We start from the raw sequence: 17,263 nt of genomic DNA, 5'->3' as shown, positions 1-17,263 counted from the left end.
ATAGGTCTGTAAGGAGTGCCTGCAACTGATGGCACATTTGTGCTGGGGCAAATTGGAGAGGAAAGCATGGCCACTGAGGGCGAGCCCCTTCCATTTGTGGATTGTTGATAGCGAAGCACCAGTATATATATATATATATATATATATATATATATATATATATATATATATATATATATATATATATATATATATATATATATATATATATATATATATATATATATTGATCCAAAACATAAAGCAAAAGCTACAATGGAATGGTTCACCAAAAAACATATCAAGGCGTTAGAATGGCCAAGTCAAAGTCCAGACCTCAATCCAATTGAGAATCTGTGTAAAGAACTGAAAACTGCTTTTCACAAACGCTCTCCATCCAACTTCATTGAGCTCGAGCTGTTTTGCAAGAAGGAATGGGCAAAAATATCTGTTTCTCCATGTGCAAAACTGATAGAGACATACCCCAAGCGACTTGCAGCTGTAATTGCAGCAAAAGGTGGCGCTACAAAGTATTAACTCAATGGGGCTGAATGATTTTGCACGCCCAATTTTTCATTTTTTATTTGTTAAAAAAGTTTAAAATATCCAATAAAGTGTGTTCCACTTCATGATTTTGTCCCACTTGTTGTTGATTCTTCACAAGAAATTACAGTTTTATATCTTTATGTTTGAAGCCTGAAATGTGGCAAAAGGTCACAAAGTTCAAGGGGGCCAAACAGTTTCGCAAGCCACTGTGTATATATATATATATATATATATATATATATATATATATATATATATATATATATATATATATATATATATATATATATATATATATATATATATATATATATATATATATATATGTGTGTGTATATATATATATATATATATATATATATATATATATATATATATATATATATATATATATATATATATATATATATATATATATATATCTGTGTGTGTGTGTGTGCGTGCGTGTGAGTGAGAGAGTTGAAGTCTTGAGTGATGATTGAACACACATTTGTTTTCATGTTTTTATTTGAGGTACGCACGGTTGACTTGGTCACGTGACTTGAAAAATTAAGAGGGAATTTTGTGTGAGCCCTTCAAGTCGACTGTGAGGAATAACATGAGCAGACATGAGGAATGCATTTGGTCAGTCAGCAGTATCACAGAAAAAAAACAACAACAAATGAACCGATGTCTAACGCAAAAATGAGATCTAAACAAAAATCTACCCAGCAGTAGCTGCAAGGATATAAAAATCACGCATCCGCAAAAGTCTCCTCGCGAGGGCGCCAGACAAGTGGCAATAGCTTCCATGTGTCTTTCTTCTATGCAAACTAGAAGTAGCTCATTCATCAGACACAGCGCAGCTATCTAAAAAAAGTACAAAAATTGTTGCATTGTTGAAATGCACTCTCCAAGCAAAACTAGTTATACATTTGGCTTTTACTATTAGTCATGATCCTTTGATTGCTCAAGTCTGATCCAAGTTTTTCATGTCTGATCACCTTCCGCTGGTTAGTCATCTTGACTGCCTGATCAACTTCTTTCTCGGCGCTCATGATCATTTCGATTAAGTGATTATCAATATCGTTTTAATGTACAAAGTTCTCTTATTAGTCAAGAGATGACTCATCCAGCAGATGCAACAAAGCTAGCAATAGCAATGAGAGGTGTGAAAAAGTAGAAAAGTTTTTTTTAGCTGCTAGGTATTCCACACGTGAATCCTTTAACGTGCGTTAGCAAATAGCTAATAAAAGTGATGCCGTCAAAAAAGTCAATTTTGAAACGCACTTTGCACAACATGGCAGCCCAATGAGCGCTTGTATGTTGAAAGTCGGCTAGGAATCCATTTGGACGGCTCCTGTCTTTAGCGATTAGCATTTAGCTTGCTAATATGCACTAAAATAACGATTGTATTATGTGAGGTGAAAATAAAAACAAAAGATTTATGTTTGATGGAAGGCTTTAAAACGTCCAAACTATCAAAAGGGGGAGAAATGAGTCATTGTTTTGTAACTGTACAGCTAGCATGCTAGTATGCAGCTGACTGGGCAATGCTAACGGATAGCACCCAACACTCAATTGAAAGTTTTTTCTTGTGCAGTTGTTATTTGTAAACACCCAAAAAGGTTCGGTGATGCTGCCCAATGGGCAAGTTTTAGCTTGACGCCAGAGTTCAAGCTGCACATCAACGCTCCATTCTGGGTTACTTCCTTTCTTGAGATTTTACTTCCTGCGGCGCTTTGCCGACGTCCCGCCTCAGCGGTCTCTCTGGCCGTGAGCATCCGTCCATCAAAATGACGTCACGCAGCTCATCTCGTCCGCCAGCTCCTCTTCCTCTCGGCCCGTCCTCGTCGGCTCCTCGTCGCTATAGAGCGCAGCGGGATCCGCGCCGGCGGCGTTGAGAAAATCGTGGCTGGCGGACCCCAGCAGGTCGCTGGCGGCCGATTCCATCTCGTCCACGGTCATGTGACACGCATCCGCGATCTCCCGCTTTGCAAACGCCACAAATTTGGGATCGCGTGCGTAAAGGCCGAGACCTTCAGAGATGAGAACCTGCCCAGGGGAAAGGTCATCATCACCTTTGAGCTCAGTAATCATGGCAAATAAACTTCCTATGAATACTAATGTATAAAGATTCTTGTATTAAAGATTTCAATTAGTTATGTTTGATGAACTTCCTTTGATTTGTCATGCCTGATCATCATAATTTAATAGCCATGCCTGTACAACATGCACAAATTAGCCATGTTTGATTGACCTTTTTTCAAATAGTCATGTCTGATGGACTTCATTTGATTAGTCATGCCTGATCAATTTAGTTTGGCAATCAAGCTTGTACAACTTATACTTCAATTAGACATGCCTTGTGAATTTCTTTGTAATTGTTCATGCCTGATCAATCTCATTTGATAGTCATGCTCATACGTCCGCCTCGGACCTTTGATCAATTTGGATGAGTCACGTCAGATCGACTACTTTCAATGCCTGAAAATTTTCCTTTGATTAGTCATGTCTGAAAAACCTTTGTGATGTAAAAATGTATGATGTACTTCCTGGTATTAGTAGTTGTTTCTGTTTTTTCTTTTTTTTTTTCCAATCAGCAATAGCTTATGTACTTATTTGGATAGACATGTCTGTGCAACTTCTTCTGATTATACATACCTGAATAACGTTTTTTCAAAGGAGCCATGTTTTATGGATTTTTTACGATTTCAAGATATTTGTGCAACTTCTGATTCGCCATATCTGATGTCAATTAGTCACGTCTGATGGCCTTGCTTTGATTAGCCATGCCTGATCACCTTATTCTGATAGTCATGCCAGTAGAACGTCTGCAAATTAGTCGTGTTTGATTCACTTCTTTCTATTAGTTATGTCTGATCGACTTCCTTCAATTTGACATGCCCGATTAATTCCTTGGTCACGTCCGATCAATTTATATGACTAACCCTTCTTCTCATTAGTCATATCTGATGGACTTCCTTTGATTAGTTATGCCTGATGCACTTATTTCAACGTGGCAGGCCTGATCGAATTCGTTTAATCAGTCAAGACTGTCTTGACGGGCTTTGATCAATTAGTAACGACTGACGGTCTGAGGTCTCACCGCCTCAACCAGGCTGTCGGCCGAGCCTCGTTTCTCGCCAAACGGAGCGCCGAGCTGAGAGGGAACTCTGAGGGTGGTGTAAGCTCTGTATGGGGGCGGGGCTGCAAAACATAAAGGACAGGTCAAATGCCGATCGGCGATACGTCGTGCTCATTTGGCGTCGGCTCACCTCCTGGGCCGCCGTACCAAGCGGGACTCGGCGCCGCTCCTGTCAAGCTGACGCCCGCTGGTGGAAACGCAACAGCTGATGAGCGACCGGCCGGCGCTGAGCTGACCAAACGTCTCTCACCTCTTCCCGTTCCCGTCAGCTTGTCCTCTCGGCCTCCTCCCCGTCCTCCTTCTCCTGCTCGCTCCCACGACGGACCGCCCTCCTCCTCCACCAGGATGAGAGGAGCGTACAAGAGGCGACCGCGGCGAGGACACGGATTGGCCCAAGAAGCGGAGGACGCCGCAGAGGAGCGACCGGATGACGGAGGACACTCGTAACTGCTGTACGTCTGCAGGAGAAAGGAACCGGTGTTTAGCGGTGGTTCTCAAACCTTTTTTCAAAATATTTTTTTCAGTCAAGCGCCCCCTGATCGGTGCAAAGGATTTTTGAATGAAAAAAAATACAAACCTAGAAAAGAGTGCTGAGCCATCTGCGTCTGTTTTATGACGTTTCGGAACTGGAACGCGGAACTGTTTCGGAAGTGGTATCTCTTGGTGTATTTTGTTCATACACTCCAAAAGATAGATAATGTAACATGTGTTCAGTTTTTGGCTTGTTTGTCAGAATATTGCATAAAATTTTTTGCAAAGCAGTCTCTTTAAAAATAAATTGCTTCATGTTCCAATTGATTTCCTAAACTCATTCAATGCCAGGGACGTAGTTTCACGTTTTTTTAAGAGTCCAGACATTAAATTCCAGATAATTTAATATTAAATCGATACTTAAGTATCTGGGATTGAGTATCTGGACTCTTCAAAAACGTGAAAATACGTCCCTGGCATTGACTGAGATCATTTGAAAAGAAAAAAAATGTATCTGCTTTACCTTAGATTTGCTGTTAAAATCTTATGTTCTCTCTGAAGTGCAGAGAGTTCCCCCAGGGGTGCACCCATTTGAGAACCACTTTGTTAGTCTTTTTTTGTGTGTATTTTTGCATGTGTGCGCATGTGCCAATACATTTGTGTATTAGTGTGTATGAGTATGAATATGTTCATGTACCTGTGTCAGTGTGCATGTGTGTTTACATATAAGTGTGTCTGTGTGAGTTTTGTGTTAGCGTTTGACTGTTTATGTGAGTGACTAGTTATGTGAATGTACACTGTATGTTTTCATATTGTATATGCATGCGCATGTACAAAGTATTTTATTTATATTTATGTGTATGTACCTGTGTATTTGATAATGTATTGTGTGGAATCGTGTCTGCATATTTGTGGATGTTAGGTTGTGTGAATGTGTCTGACTGTGTGTAGTGTATTAGTGAGTGTGTGTTGTATTTGTTTGTGCACTGGTATTATTGTTTGAGTACGTATGTTATTTACTCTTAAGTTTTTGTTATGCGTTTACCTGAGTGTGGGAGCGACGTGGAGGAGAATTAGGGTGATACGTTCCCGGCAAGGGCAAGTCGTCACTGCTGCCCTGACGTCTCAGACATTGAATGTTGAAAGACGGCTTGCGACCTGGCAATCAACTCCGCTGTCAGCCATCTTGGATGGTGTCACACAGATGTTGTCATTGGTCACAGCTCACCTGTGGGCGTGGCCGGGAGAAGACGCCTGCGCGTTGTCCTCCGTCCCTCGCCGTAGCCGTTACCATAGTGACTGTAGGGGGCGTGGCCATCATGGTGCCGAGGGTCATCGGGGTAATATCTAGGAAAACACACGTGTAGTAAATAAGCGCACGTGCGTGTGTGCGTGTGTGTGTGTACCTTTCTGTGGAGGTAATACTGTCTGCGTCATCTTCTCTTGTGTAATAACGTGAATCTCTGGGTACGTCCATGTCTCCGTTTCTCCAGTGCCTGTCCCTCAAGTCCCTCCTGTCAGTTGAAGCATGTTAAATCTTTTTAGATTCCAGAACCTTCCTCCATGTTTGTAGTTTATTTCATAACCCTATGTCTGCAGGTGAAAAGGGAAGTAAGCCCCTAAATTCCCTTTACAAGATGTTCCTCATGCCCTGATTAGTCTCAAAATGGAATGCTAATTATTATTGTCTATGTGGAATATGAATAAAGCAGCAGAATCTAGCTGCTTTATATATCATTCATACAAGTTTGCATGTTTGTAGTTCCCATAGTTGAACATAATATCCATAGTTTATCATAATCTTCCATATTTGTGATTTTTATTTTTTTTTTTCAACAGTCATTATTTCCTACCGTCCATGTTTGTAATGTGATGGCCTCTTGTGGGGGTGATCTAGAAGGCCATTCCTGATTGAGGGCCGGCGGTGATGATGATTGACAGATGACCTTAGATTGTCTCGCCTGGAGATGTGAGCGTCATAATCGCCGCCATTAGATATTTTGCCCAGAGAGCCGACCCGATGTATCAGACCGCCGTTCACCACGCTGCCGTCACTCATGACTCCGCCCGGACCCATGGGCGCAATGGATCCTCGTCGGTCTTTGTGTGCTCCTACTGTGTCCATCTACAAAGGTGGGGAGTAAATGAGTGTGTGTGTGAGTGCGTGTGTTGGGGGAAAAGAGGGAGGCCCACCTCTTCCTCATCCATCATGTCCTCCTCTTCCGCTTCTTCCTCCTCCTCCTCTTCCTCCTCCAGGTCTTCATTGAGGGCCAGACGCATCTCCGGACCGAGATCCTGCAGAGTCTTAAGACCTGCTTTACACAGCTGCAAAAACACAGATGTCAATAAGCGCCCGTTTTATGACTGATGACTGATTGACAGACCTGTACAGCTGACGGGTTGGTAGCATCCGTCTCCACACTCAGACCTCCTCGCTCCTTCCTCTTGCGGAACTTGCGGAAGTAATCTTGGATCAGGAAGGTGGCATAAAACTTCCCAACTGTCACTTCCTCCTCTGAAGCAGACAACACCAGACAAAGATTGGTACTGCTCTGCAGCAATGTTCTGTGGAATTTGCTTGCCTTATTGATATAGTACATTCCGATCTACAGTATGTTACAAAGTTGCGGTGGGGCTAAAACGAGTCAAGAGTGAAATTGAGTAACTGGGTTCAAAAAATGCTCGAGGCACTGGATCATTGTACATGTTAGAAAAAATATTTTCAATCGCAGCGCAGCGGAGACGCAACACAGTATGAGGAATCCACGGGTAACGAATGACATGACAACGCTAACAATTGATATTGACATATGGCATATGCTATATGGCGTACCGATGGCTCTGGCTTTGTTATAGCTGTGTCTTGCATAAATTTAGCCTCGAGCGAGCAGCGCTCAAGTGCTCCATATAGGCTGGTGTAGAACTCGTAAAGGACTCTGCACCCTCCCATATATATATATATATATATATATATATATATATATATATATATATATATATATATATATATATATATATATATATATATATATATATATATATACTGTATATGTATATACGATAATGCCAATATTAACAATCATATTTTGTACCTTCATGTGGGGGAATAACTTCATCCAAAAGTTTCGGTTTCATTCTTTTCCAGATCTTCTTAATGATCCCCCTAAGCTCCTCGTTCTCCTGATCTGGGTTGCCTAGCAACAGCACAAAGAGAGCTCATCAAAAGACAGCTATGCTGACCGCAACGCTTGTCGTACCTTCGGTCTTGATCTTCAGCGCCGTGCGAACCAACGCAAAAAGCGTGGCGTTGAAGGTCACCATGCCGTCGGCGTTCAGAGGCATGTTCATCGCCACCAGACGCTAACAAACAGCAACGTCAACATAGAAAGAGGGAAGAGTCGTGCAAGCAGGAAGCGAGGTTTGTCTTCAGGCGTACATGTTCGACTTTATATGACACAAAAGCTACTTGTATGCAAGCTTTAATTACCTTACAGGCGACTCTGTGAGGACACAGTTTTCCAAAGCCAAGAGGAGGTTGTATCCTCCGAAGTAGAGCCACCACATCCAAATGTTTAATGCGACCCCTAAGTTGCATCAAGACAGAAATGGATGATTCCGACATGCTGTAATCTTGCTTCAACGCTGTCATGAATACATTTACATCTCGTAGTGGTCATACTTGGCCTCCGGATCGTATTCTGACCAGATCCGCTTGAACTCATCTAAGTGATGTGGACCCAGGATGGACCAATCGCGCGTAAGGTAGTCAAAGTTGTCCATGATAACGGCAACAAACAAGTTAATGATCTGTGGACAAATATGCAATATTTTCATATGTAACCGTAACCCTCTAATACACTAGAACAGTGCTTCATTGTTCTAGTCAATATTGTTTTTTACAGTTCACCACTACTTAACATGTAGTTACTATGTTCTTACACCAGTAGGTGCCACCAACAGATGGGACTTTTTTTTAAAATTAAGCCACCACTATTTAGTTACACAACTGATTGAATATTATAAATATTGAACAATGTTCATCCACCAGAACATACACATTTTTATCCAAGTCAACACCACCACCTGGTAAAATGGGTTATTATATATATTACATATCATTGCACCAATAAAAGTTATATTTTAAAGTCACAACTAAGTTACATAGCTTATTACATCTACCATCCTGCCAAAAAAGTGATTAATATTCTACCACATCATTAGACCGTTACCTATTTTGTAATGTGGTTACTAAATTCTCCTATGTTGTAATAGGATCTTTTTACATCTCACAACTAGTTAACAGAGCATTACTGTGGTACTATACCTTTAGAAAGTTTTTTTTTCATAAGTCACCACTATTCAGTCGTTAAAATTGCATCACTGGTAATTAAAATTAGCATCCCCATGAACTTTCATGTACCATAGGGGATACCCCTACTCCTGTTTTAGCATTCATTAAAGTAATTTCACCATGTAACAAAGCTGTGATAATTTCGATTAAATAAACAAGTTGTGCATAATTTCATAGCAACATAGTAATTACCCATTTAACAACATCGTAGTGACTTGTCTAGTTGTGTATGTGTGTGCTTTTATCATATCCGTCACCTGTAAAAAAAAAAAAAGTCATATCTACTAGTGTAGTAACATTGCAATACGGCAAAGTAGGTGTGACCTTTGTAATCAGGTAGCAACTACTGGTGTAATAACATAAGAAACAACACTTTATTAAACCTGTGATTATGTATTGCGATTTGTGTGGCAAAAAAAAAATCATTTATATGTCTAATAACAAAGTGATAACCTATGTAACAAAGTAGGGGTGACTTGATGCATAGTGGTAGGTGTGTGTGTGTGTGTTCTGTGCGCACAAACCAGAAATGCGCACAACATGAAGAAGCTGATGAAGTAAACGATAGCAAAGTTGCTGCCACAGCTGAACTCTTCTCCTGGCTCGTAGTCGGACTCGGGATCACAGCGTTTTCCGGGGAGGCTGGCCAGCATGATCTCCTGCCATGCCTCACCTGTTGCACACCTACAACACACACACGTTTATACATACACACGTCATTTCCAGTTAAGAGGCTTAATAAGAAGTGATGAAAATTCAGACCTGAAGAGGAGGAGGACGGCCTGAGGAAAAGTCTGGAAGTTGTTGTTCCTGTTGATCTGTGTGTGATCCTGCATGGCGATCTTCCCAAACGTCTGTTGGAGACACATGTGCACAAGTCACATGACATGTTTAATTTCCTCTGCAAACCCTTGCCCATTTGTAAATCGTCATTTTTTTTTTCCTTGACGAGCATTTCTGTTTATAAAGGCGCCATGTTAGCAATGGACTACACTAGCGTTGGCCCTTCAAATAATTCCCGGATGATTTGTTAGCTGATAGCTGTGTGAAAAGATTCCTTTAGTGGCTTGACAAGGAAGCGAAATGCCGCCAGAGCAAGCAGACCAGGAAACTTCTCAATATGATGACAAATGGCTAGAAACACTAAGACTTGTTACTCCTCAAAGTACTGTCACCTGCATGCCGATGACGGCGTAGATGAAAAAGATCATGGCGATGAGCAAAGCGACGTACGGCAACGCCTGTGAGGAAACAAGACACGTTAAAGAAATGCATGGCATTTGTATGAGAGCCTTTTTAAGTAGGGAGATTGGGGTTTTTTTTGTTAAGTATTATATAAAAGTGAGATAGTTAATAACCTTTATAAATAAATAGTGGTACATAAAGTACTATCCAAAGGTCTAATTCCATTGCAATGATGTGTTAACACCACCTAGTGGACTGATAAAAAAAAAAAAAAATGTTCATGAGGCTTCATTTTCCTTTCTCTAGTAAGAACCTGCCTGGCAAAGTAGTGATCACTGAGGTAATACAATGCATAGCAATCATGCTTAACCATGAAACACTTAGTTGTGATTTGTATTTACACAGTAGTTTTGATTGGTGTAATAACATAGTGACATAGCTGACTTGGGTAAACAATCGTATGCTCTAAAAGTAGAACATAGTAATACAGTTACTGTATAAGCCAAGTAAATAAATAATGACGAGGTAATAAAAAAAAGTCCTATCAATTGGTGGCAACCATTAGTGTAATAACGTGGTAATAGTAGTGTTTGGTGTAATGATTTAATAATAGCCTGTTTAACATAATTCTGTTCAAAAAACAACTACAACATAGAGCCAATACACTTGTGATAACAACCGGACCTGCAGCGACTTAATGAAGGTCCACAGCAGAGTGCGGATGCCCTCCCCTTTGCTTAGCAGCTTGACCAATCGCATCACTCTGAAGAGGCGGAAGAAGGTGATGGACACTCGGGAGCTATCCTCTCCGCTCTGATGCATAAACACACACGGACACACAAATACACACGCCGGTGTGAGTGACAGTCAATTTACACGTACCTGCACATACTTATTTTCGCTGATTGTTTACGTACGCTAAACTCGGTCACCACGATGTCCACCACGCTGCCAACCACAATGAGGGCGTCGAAGGAGTTCCACGCATCCACAAAGTAATGCTGTGCACACACATGCACATATACACAGGTGAGCAGTTCCCATGCAAACACTTCCAATGAAAAAAACATCTCACCCTGAGTCTGAGGGCTAACAGTTTGAGCAGCATCTCCACAGTGAAGAGTCCAGTGAAGACCATGTTGAGGATATCCATGATGTGGCTGAAGGTTTTAGATTGCTCGTAATGCTACAACACAACAAAATACATTTTGTCACACATAACTCCGCCCACTCTTGCTCCGTTTGGCCCCACCTTCCTTCAGCCTACATGGGGCCGTTTCCTTTGGCTCCACGTCCCCTCAGTTTACCTCTTGGGATTTTTGTTTTTGCTTTGAAATTTTGCTCTCCAATCCTATCGAGTAAATACGGAAGTAAGTTATATATATAATTATATATATTATAAAAATGATTTGGAAAGCTGCCTGGATACAACCTTTAAGACACTTTTAGCTAAAGGGATTTTTTTGCACATGAAGGTTTCATTAAAGAGGAGTTTTATTGTCGCCTTTAGTAACCATTCAAAATAGTTTTGCAGAAAAAGTTGGCAGGACAGGCTTACGTTTTCATCTCTCCTTGACCCAATCATGTCATCCAATAAAAGTGAAGGAAAGGGGGCATAAAGGTAAAGAAAGTTCTGCCACGGGGGTCTACCTGAACCACCCCCGTCAGCCCCACTCTCTCTCAGCTCCACCCACAGGTGTTTACCTGAACGGCGAGCGTGACGGTGTTGAGCAGGATGAGCACAAACATGACGTACTCGAAGGCCGTGGAGTTGATGATGGACCAGAACTTGTACTGGACTGGGTTCTTGGGGATGTAGAGCTTCAGAGGCTGAGCCTTCAGAGCGTACTCGACGCATTGGCGCTGTGGGACGACACGCGACATCAGCCGGGGACTCGGGCGCACTCGGGCTGTGTGGGGGCTAAGGTTGAGCTCACCTGGTTCTTGTCCAGTTCGCAGTTTTTGTACTCCTGCTCGCCTTGCTCCCTGAATGTGATGATGACGAAACCCACGAAGATGTTCATCATGAAGAAGGCGATGATGATGATATAGACGATGAAGAAGATAGAAATTTCCACACGGTAGTTGTAGATGGGACCAGAGTTCTCCCCGTTGGCGTCGATGGCCTTGTATAGCAGGCTGGGGGAGTGTGGGGAGGAGTTTTAATCGGTCAGCGGAACACTAATGAACCTGTGCAGAGCACACTTGCTCATACCAACATCAAATTCACATTAACAAACACACACTGTATAAAAATTCAAACATACACTAACATATGCACTCACACATACACATACACGCCCACACACTATCACAGCTTTTTTTTCAATGTTATTCCCCCTAAATACCGCAAAACATTTTGGGATGAAAAAAAGAGGACATTAAAGCAGAGCTTCTCAATTATATTTTGCAAAGCCGCCCTGAGGAAAGAGAAAACCTTTTGCCTTCACCCCACTCGAAGCGCCGACTATAAATAAGATAAATTATATGGCTAAAACTCTATCCATTTTAACATTCACAAAAGAAAAATAAATATAAATACAACTGTTCACTGCTTTTTTTTGCAGTGTTTATACAACTTACATGTTAGTCTAAAAGTGAAAAAAGCAATTCGATAAGGACTGCTTTAAAAGAATAGCACACTTATCCAGAAATTTTCGGCAGCCAAACATTATTTTGTCTATGTTTAATTTGATGACAAAATTACATTTTATGCGCTACGAATACATTAAGAAACATCTTTTTCCACTTCTTGTCGGCTGAAAATGATTCGTCCTCAAGGCTCAGGTGACGACCAATGCTAGCTCAATTTACAAACATCACATGACCAAACCCAAAAAAACAAGTGAGCTGTGAGTTAACTGAGCCCTGAACATATGGAAGGTATTAATTGTATAGAAAAAATAATGCAGTTATTAAATGTATTTATTTATTAAATTGATTATAGACAGCATATGAATTTTTTACTGCTGTAACTATCTCAATAGGTGGAGTATACTTTTAATACACACACACACACGGTTACACACGAACATACACACAATGACAGCATCCTTACGCAGGCCAGCCCTCAAAGGTGGACACAGTGAAGAGTGCCATCATTCCCATCAGCACGTTGTCAAAATTGAAGTCACTGTTGTGCCAAATTCGCTCTCGCACCATCGGATGGTTCACATCTCCATCTTTGTAGACCACAAACGTTCCTCTGCATACGCACGCACGCACACACACAAGTAAATAATGTCTGATGTCATCCTGGTTCCAAAAAAAAAAAAAAATGCACACACATGAAAGTTTGACATACTTGCACTGTTCAGGAGTGTGTTTGGCCTCATCGGTACAACGATAGAATTTACCCTGATGATACAACACATTTTTTTTTACCAGTTACACATATGTTTTGTGCATAAATAAATACATACATACATACACACATACAGTACATACATACAGTACATACAGTACATACATACATACATACATACATACATACATACATACATACATACATACATACATACATACATACATACGTTCATACATACATACATACATTCATACAAGGATAGATCTTATTATTTGAGTTGGGGATTAAGCATTTGTATCATAAATTGGGAGTTAGGTTAAAGGGCAAGGCTCCACATGATACCGATACTTGTTATCAGTACTTGCCCGTCTCAAGTAAACTCTTTCAGTGCCATGGACAAGAATTTTCGTCATGTAAAACGCCTATAGTGTGCCAGAGACAAGAACTCTTATCACCTATGTTTTTTTTTGTTTGTTTTTGTTGTTTTTAAATGAATAGATAGATGACACTCATGGCCAGCGCTCCCTTTAATTTTAATGGAGCACTGTTGAAATGTAGTTATATCCATACGCAAATTGTTATTTTGCCATCAAAAACACAGTTTCGTTGTTTTTGTTCATATTTCATCAAAGGGAAGGGCTGTTGAGGTGTTTCAGGTGCTACTAAATAAATATATTTGCGTCAAAGTCACATCTTATCACAAAAAAGCTCAATTTCTCCTTTTGTCCGAAAATGCTTGGTGTCACTCATATTACCTATTTTCAAACGGTGATTACAAGGTAATGAATTGATTTCAAACTTTCATATGGTACCTGCAATGTCTCCCGTGATATTCTATCGGCCTTGAAAGATACGTTTAAATCAGTGGTGTCAAACAAATTTTTGGGCCGCATTGTAGTGATAGGTTCTGTCAGAGGGCCGGAACGACTGTGAATTCAAATACGTTTTAAGTGTGTTGATCGCACATTTACCAAGATTTGATATCAGAAGCCGGCAAAAACAGTTCAAAGAGATTTGGAGAATAAGTAAATGTTTGTTTTTCTTCCCCAAAATTTTTAAAAGTTAAAGACAAGTTGCAATTTTGGTATTTTAGTCAGAAACCTGAAGTCAAATCAGCATTTCAAGGGAAACAAAAAGTGAGGTGGCGGGCCGGATCGGGACCTCGGGCCTTGACTTTGACACATGTGGTTTAAATGCTCGAAATGGCACTCAAGGGCTTGCCTTTTCAGATAATGTTTGGCACTGAAAGAATGAAGATGATTGTGGGATTATAATTGGGAGTAGGGTAAAGTTTGGGTCAGGGATTAGAGCTAAAATTGAGAGTTGGATTTGAGGTTCCAGTAGTATTACTGGTGATCCCGATTTCCCTCACCTTGAACAGTTGTACTCCAATGCAAGCAAACATGAACTGGAGCAACGTTGTGACGATCATAATGTTTCCGATGGTCCTGATGGCCACAAACACACACTGGACCACGTGCTGTGAGACACACGAACATGCAGACACATAAAGAAAGCTCCATCATCAAACCTCCCACAGCATAAAGAAGAATTGGCAGCCACTATGACCCACACGTCAGTTTGCTTACCTTGAGGCCTTTGGCTCTGTTGATGGCTCTCAGAGGTCTGAGCACACGGAGAACCCTTAGGATCTTGACCACTGAGATGGCACTGGAACTGTACATATGAACACACAAACACACATATACATGTAGATGCATGTACACACACAAAAATGCTGGTATTAAGCTAAAAACATTTGGCCAAATTGCTTCACTTAAAAGTGACTCTGCTCAATTTGAGTCTACTTTAGCCTAGTTTATCTTTTGTTGGTGTTGCTAAGATAGCAATCATTTGCTGTCAAAGATTGGGGGAAGCTGCCTTGTACGTGAAATAAAAGTAGCAATTAATGTTTTTATTCATAACTTTATTATATTTTTGACAGCATTTGCACATATTTGTCATATTGATTTGCAAGTTTTTTGGCCTAATTTACAACATTAGTGAAATAACTCCCTCATACACTGTTGCAAAGCCTTGTCATCTACTTTGGTAGCATATTGTGGCTTCTTGGTGCCAACCAACTACTGTATGTTGATTTGTGGCGAGGCGCTTCATTTAGTTGCTAACACTTTATCACAAAGACCATGTTGTTTCTTTGGGTTAGTTACGGTCCCTTATGTTAAGCAGCTAGATGTTCACATCTGATCAAATAATAACTTAAACCACTACCAATCGTGGGGTGGACTTCATCATCTTGATCATTTTGAGAGATTTAGCATTTTCCGGAGCCTGGGCACCGTGTCACACTCGTAGCGAAATATTCCATCTTTTTTTTTTTGTATTCATTCTTTTCCCAACCGTTGATATGCTAGTGGATGATGCTCCACTAATATGGCACCAAATAAACAGCAAGGTAGTTTGGTGATATTTTAAGTCATTACAGTATATGTTTCGGTACTTTTATGTGGCGTTTTCATATGAACTGACTTATATGTTTTTTGTTTTTAGGTGCCACATTTGTCACCTTACATAGGAACTAGTAGAATGCCTTTGTGGTATTTACAGTTTGAAATGATCATTTTACCTAGAGTTATGCCATTTACAGAACTGTGGATTCATGTGCAAGTCAGGAGTCTAAAAACACGCTGCTAACTAGGTACGCATTGGTAAATTTCTCAGCAAAATGTTTAAATTATTCCCACAGTAAAAAAAAAATCATGAGGATGTGTGTCAGCGAATACTGACTGCAGGAAGAACGAGACGAGCGACACACTGACGACAAGGAGATCCAACAAGTTGAACCAGTTCCTGCAGAAGGAGCCTTGGTGCAGGAACGCGCCGTGGACCGTCATCTGGCGCAAAGACCGGAAGTGAGTAGACAGGACAAACAGACAAGCACACACCCCCAACTCTCACTTTACCTTGAAGAGGATTTCCACAGTGAAGATGGATGTGAAGGCATAGTCGGCATAACCTAAAACCTAAAGGCACAACACCAGGCTCATAAATGTAGTTCACTGTGTTTTTTTTTCATCGTTCTACATTTGTTGCATTGTTGGATAAAAGTTTCAAATGAATGAGAAAAACATGATTGAAAATGTACTGACTGCGAAATAAATTATGTGTTTTCAAAACCGGCAACTTAAAAGCAAACATGTGAAGTGAGTACCATGTAATAGTTCAGTGTAAACTCCTGAGGGAAAACAGTTAGTTGGACATGTTCTTGAGTCTGCGTATGAACCAGCCATAAGTGTAGGCTCACACACACACACATGAACACCCTGAGCTAACATCTGTGCAATTGCCAGGCTCGTTGCGTGAGCACAGCTGCTGCCGCTTGCCGTGTGCGTGCACGTTTAGACTAGTGATGTTTCTGTCGGCCGCTGACCCACTTCTGGAATAATCCGCTCAATCCCCTGGCGTGGAGAACCTCCACGGCTCCCGCCTATGAGCACCATCCCTGTTGACATTTTTCATTTCCCACAATGCACTTGTGTTTGTTCGAGCGGGGCGTGGAGGCGTGCGTACGTTGTTTCGGAAGGAGTGCGCTCTGATGGGATCCTCAGCGGCCAATGAGCATGAGCTGAGGATGATGAAGACCAGGATGAGGTTGGTGAAGATGTGATGATGGATCAGAGTGTGGCACGCCACTCGGATGCTGGAGACACACATGCAAAAAACACACGCTCGTCATGAGACATCTTTAACATCTTTAGATCCAGGCTATTCATTTATGTCCACTGTAGTGGACATAACCAACACTAATGACAGTCTTATAATGATTGCGACACATGCTCATGTTTACATTTGCTACTGTTCACTGTGACTGTATTCTTCATGTACTGTATGTTTGTTCATATACAGTATACTGCTCTGTACCTTTTTGTAAAGAATGAAAAATAAATGGCATAGGACAGAATTCTCATACCTCGAAAATGATCACTTTTTAGAACACCCCAAAAATGGCCGGTTTGTTCAACCCATTATAGTTATGGTAGCTAGTGATTCAACTCTTTCCGCTGGAAAAAAAAAGGTGTGTTTTTGTCAGAAAGTTGCAACACTTCTCTTTGGTGTATATCTTTTGAGTCGTCGGAGCTACCATACTAAGTTCTAGGTCCTGCTAACTAGAGGACACACCGGCTTTTCCAAAGAGGTCTCATGTGCTTGGATGGGATGCAATTCACTTTGCTGTCTCACTACGATTAAGGGCCCTAGTTTGGTAGACTGACTACGTACCACTGGGCGTTCCAGCAAACGTAGCGGGATTCGCCTCTCAACACAACTATTTGATTTG

General features: G+C 41.0%; 1 protein-coding gene across 2 annotated transcripts in view; it reads right to left on the bottom strand.

Moving 5' to 3' along the window:
- Positions 1-1,014: 1,014 nt before the first annotated feature.
- Positions 1,015-17,263, bottom strand: part of cacna1fb (calcium voltage-gated channel subunit alpha1 Fb) — a 35,656-nt gene continuing 19,407 nt past the window's right edge. The window contains exons 22-50 of one of the 2 annotated variants that reach the window (XM_088409050.1): positions 16,498-16,627; positions 15,891-15,950; positions 15,715-15,821; positions 14,556-14,643; positions 14,339-14,446; positions 12,964-13,016; positions 12,718-12,864; positions 11,597-11,798; positions 11,364-11,522; positions 10,735-10,845; positions 10,577-10,660; positions 10,344-10,472; positions 9,650-9,715; positions 9,237-9,328; positions 8,999-9,158; positions 7,803-7,930; positions 7,611-7,707; positions 7,381-7,483; positions 7,216-7,317; positions 6,508-6,638; positions 6,317-6,448; positions 5,977-6,248; positions 5,530-5,637; positions 5,352-5,470; positions 5,169-5,281; positions 3,903-4,110; positions 3,783-3,839; positions 3,614-3,714; positions 1,015-2,559 (exon numbers count right to left, since the gene is read on the bottom strand). In XM_088409050.1, coding sequence (XP_088265176.1) covers positions 2,296-2,559; positions 3,614-3,714; positions 3,783-3,839; positions 3,903-4,110; positions 5,169-5,281; positions 5,352-5,470; positions 5,530-5,637; positions 5,977-6,248; positions 6,317-6,448; positions 6,508-6,638; positions 7,216-7,317; positions 7,381-7,483; positions 7,611-7,707; positions 7,803-7,930; positions 8,999-9,158; positions 9,237-9,328; positions 9,650-9,715; positions 10,344-10,472; positions 10,577-10,660; positions 10,735-10,845; positions 11,364-11,522; positions 11,597-11,798; positions 12,718-12,864; positions 12,964-13,016; positions 14,339-14,446; positions 14,556-14,643; positions 15,715-15,821; positions 15,891-15,950; positions 16,498-16,627 — 3,631 coding nt within the window. In that variant the 3' untranslated portion in view covers positions 1,015-2,295. Of the gene's footprint in view, positions 2,560-3,613; positions 3,715-3,782; positions 4,111-5,168; positions 5,282-5,351; positions 5,471-5,529; positions 5,638-5,976; positions 6,249-6,316; positions 6,449-6,507; positions 6,639-7,215; positions 7,318-7,380; positions 7,484-7,610; positions 7,708-7,802; positions 7,931-8,998; positions 9,159-9,236; positions 9,329-9,649; positions 9,716-10,343; positions 10,473-10,576; positions 10,661-10,734; positions 10,846-11,363; positions 11,523-11,596; positions 11,799-12,717; positions 12,865-12,963; positions 13,017-14,338; positions 14,447-14,555; positions 14,644-15,714; positions 15,822-15,890; positions 15,951-16,497; positions 16,628-17,263 lie in introns of both variants that reach the window. The other variant, XM_088409049.1, reaches the window with a different exon arrangement.

The sequence above is a fragment of the Hippichthys cyanospilos genome, chromosome 2 (genome assembly GCF_059441005.1).
Source record: "Hippichthys cyanospilos isolate Australia breed blue-spotted pipefish chromosome 2, RoL_Hcya_1.0, whole genome shotgun sequence".
In the NCBI taxonomy this organism is placed as follows: domain Eukaryota; kingdom Metazoa; phylum Chordata; class Actinopteri; order Syngnathiformes; family Syngnathidae; genus Hippichthys; species Hippichthys cyanospilos.
The sequence above is the reverse complement of the archived record's forward strand: the minus strand, read 5'-3'. Positions and strand labels throughout refer to the sequence as shown.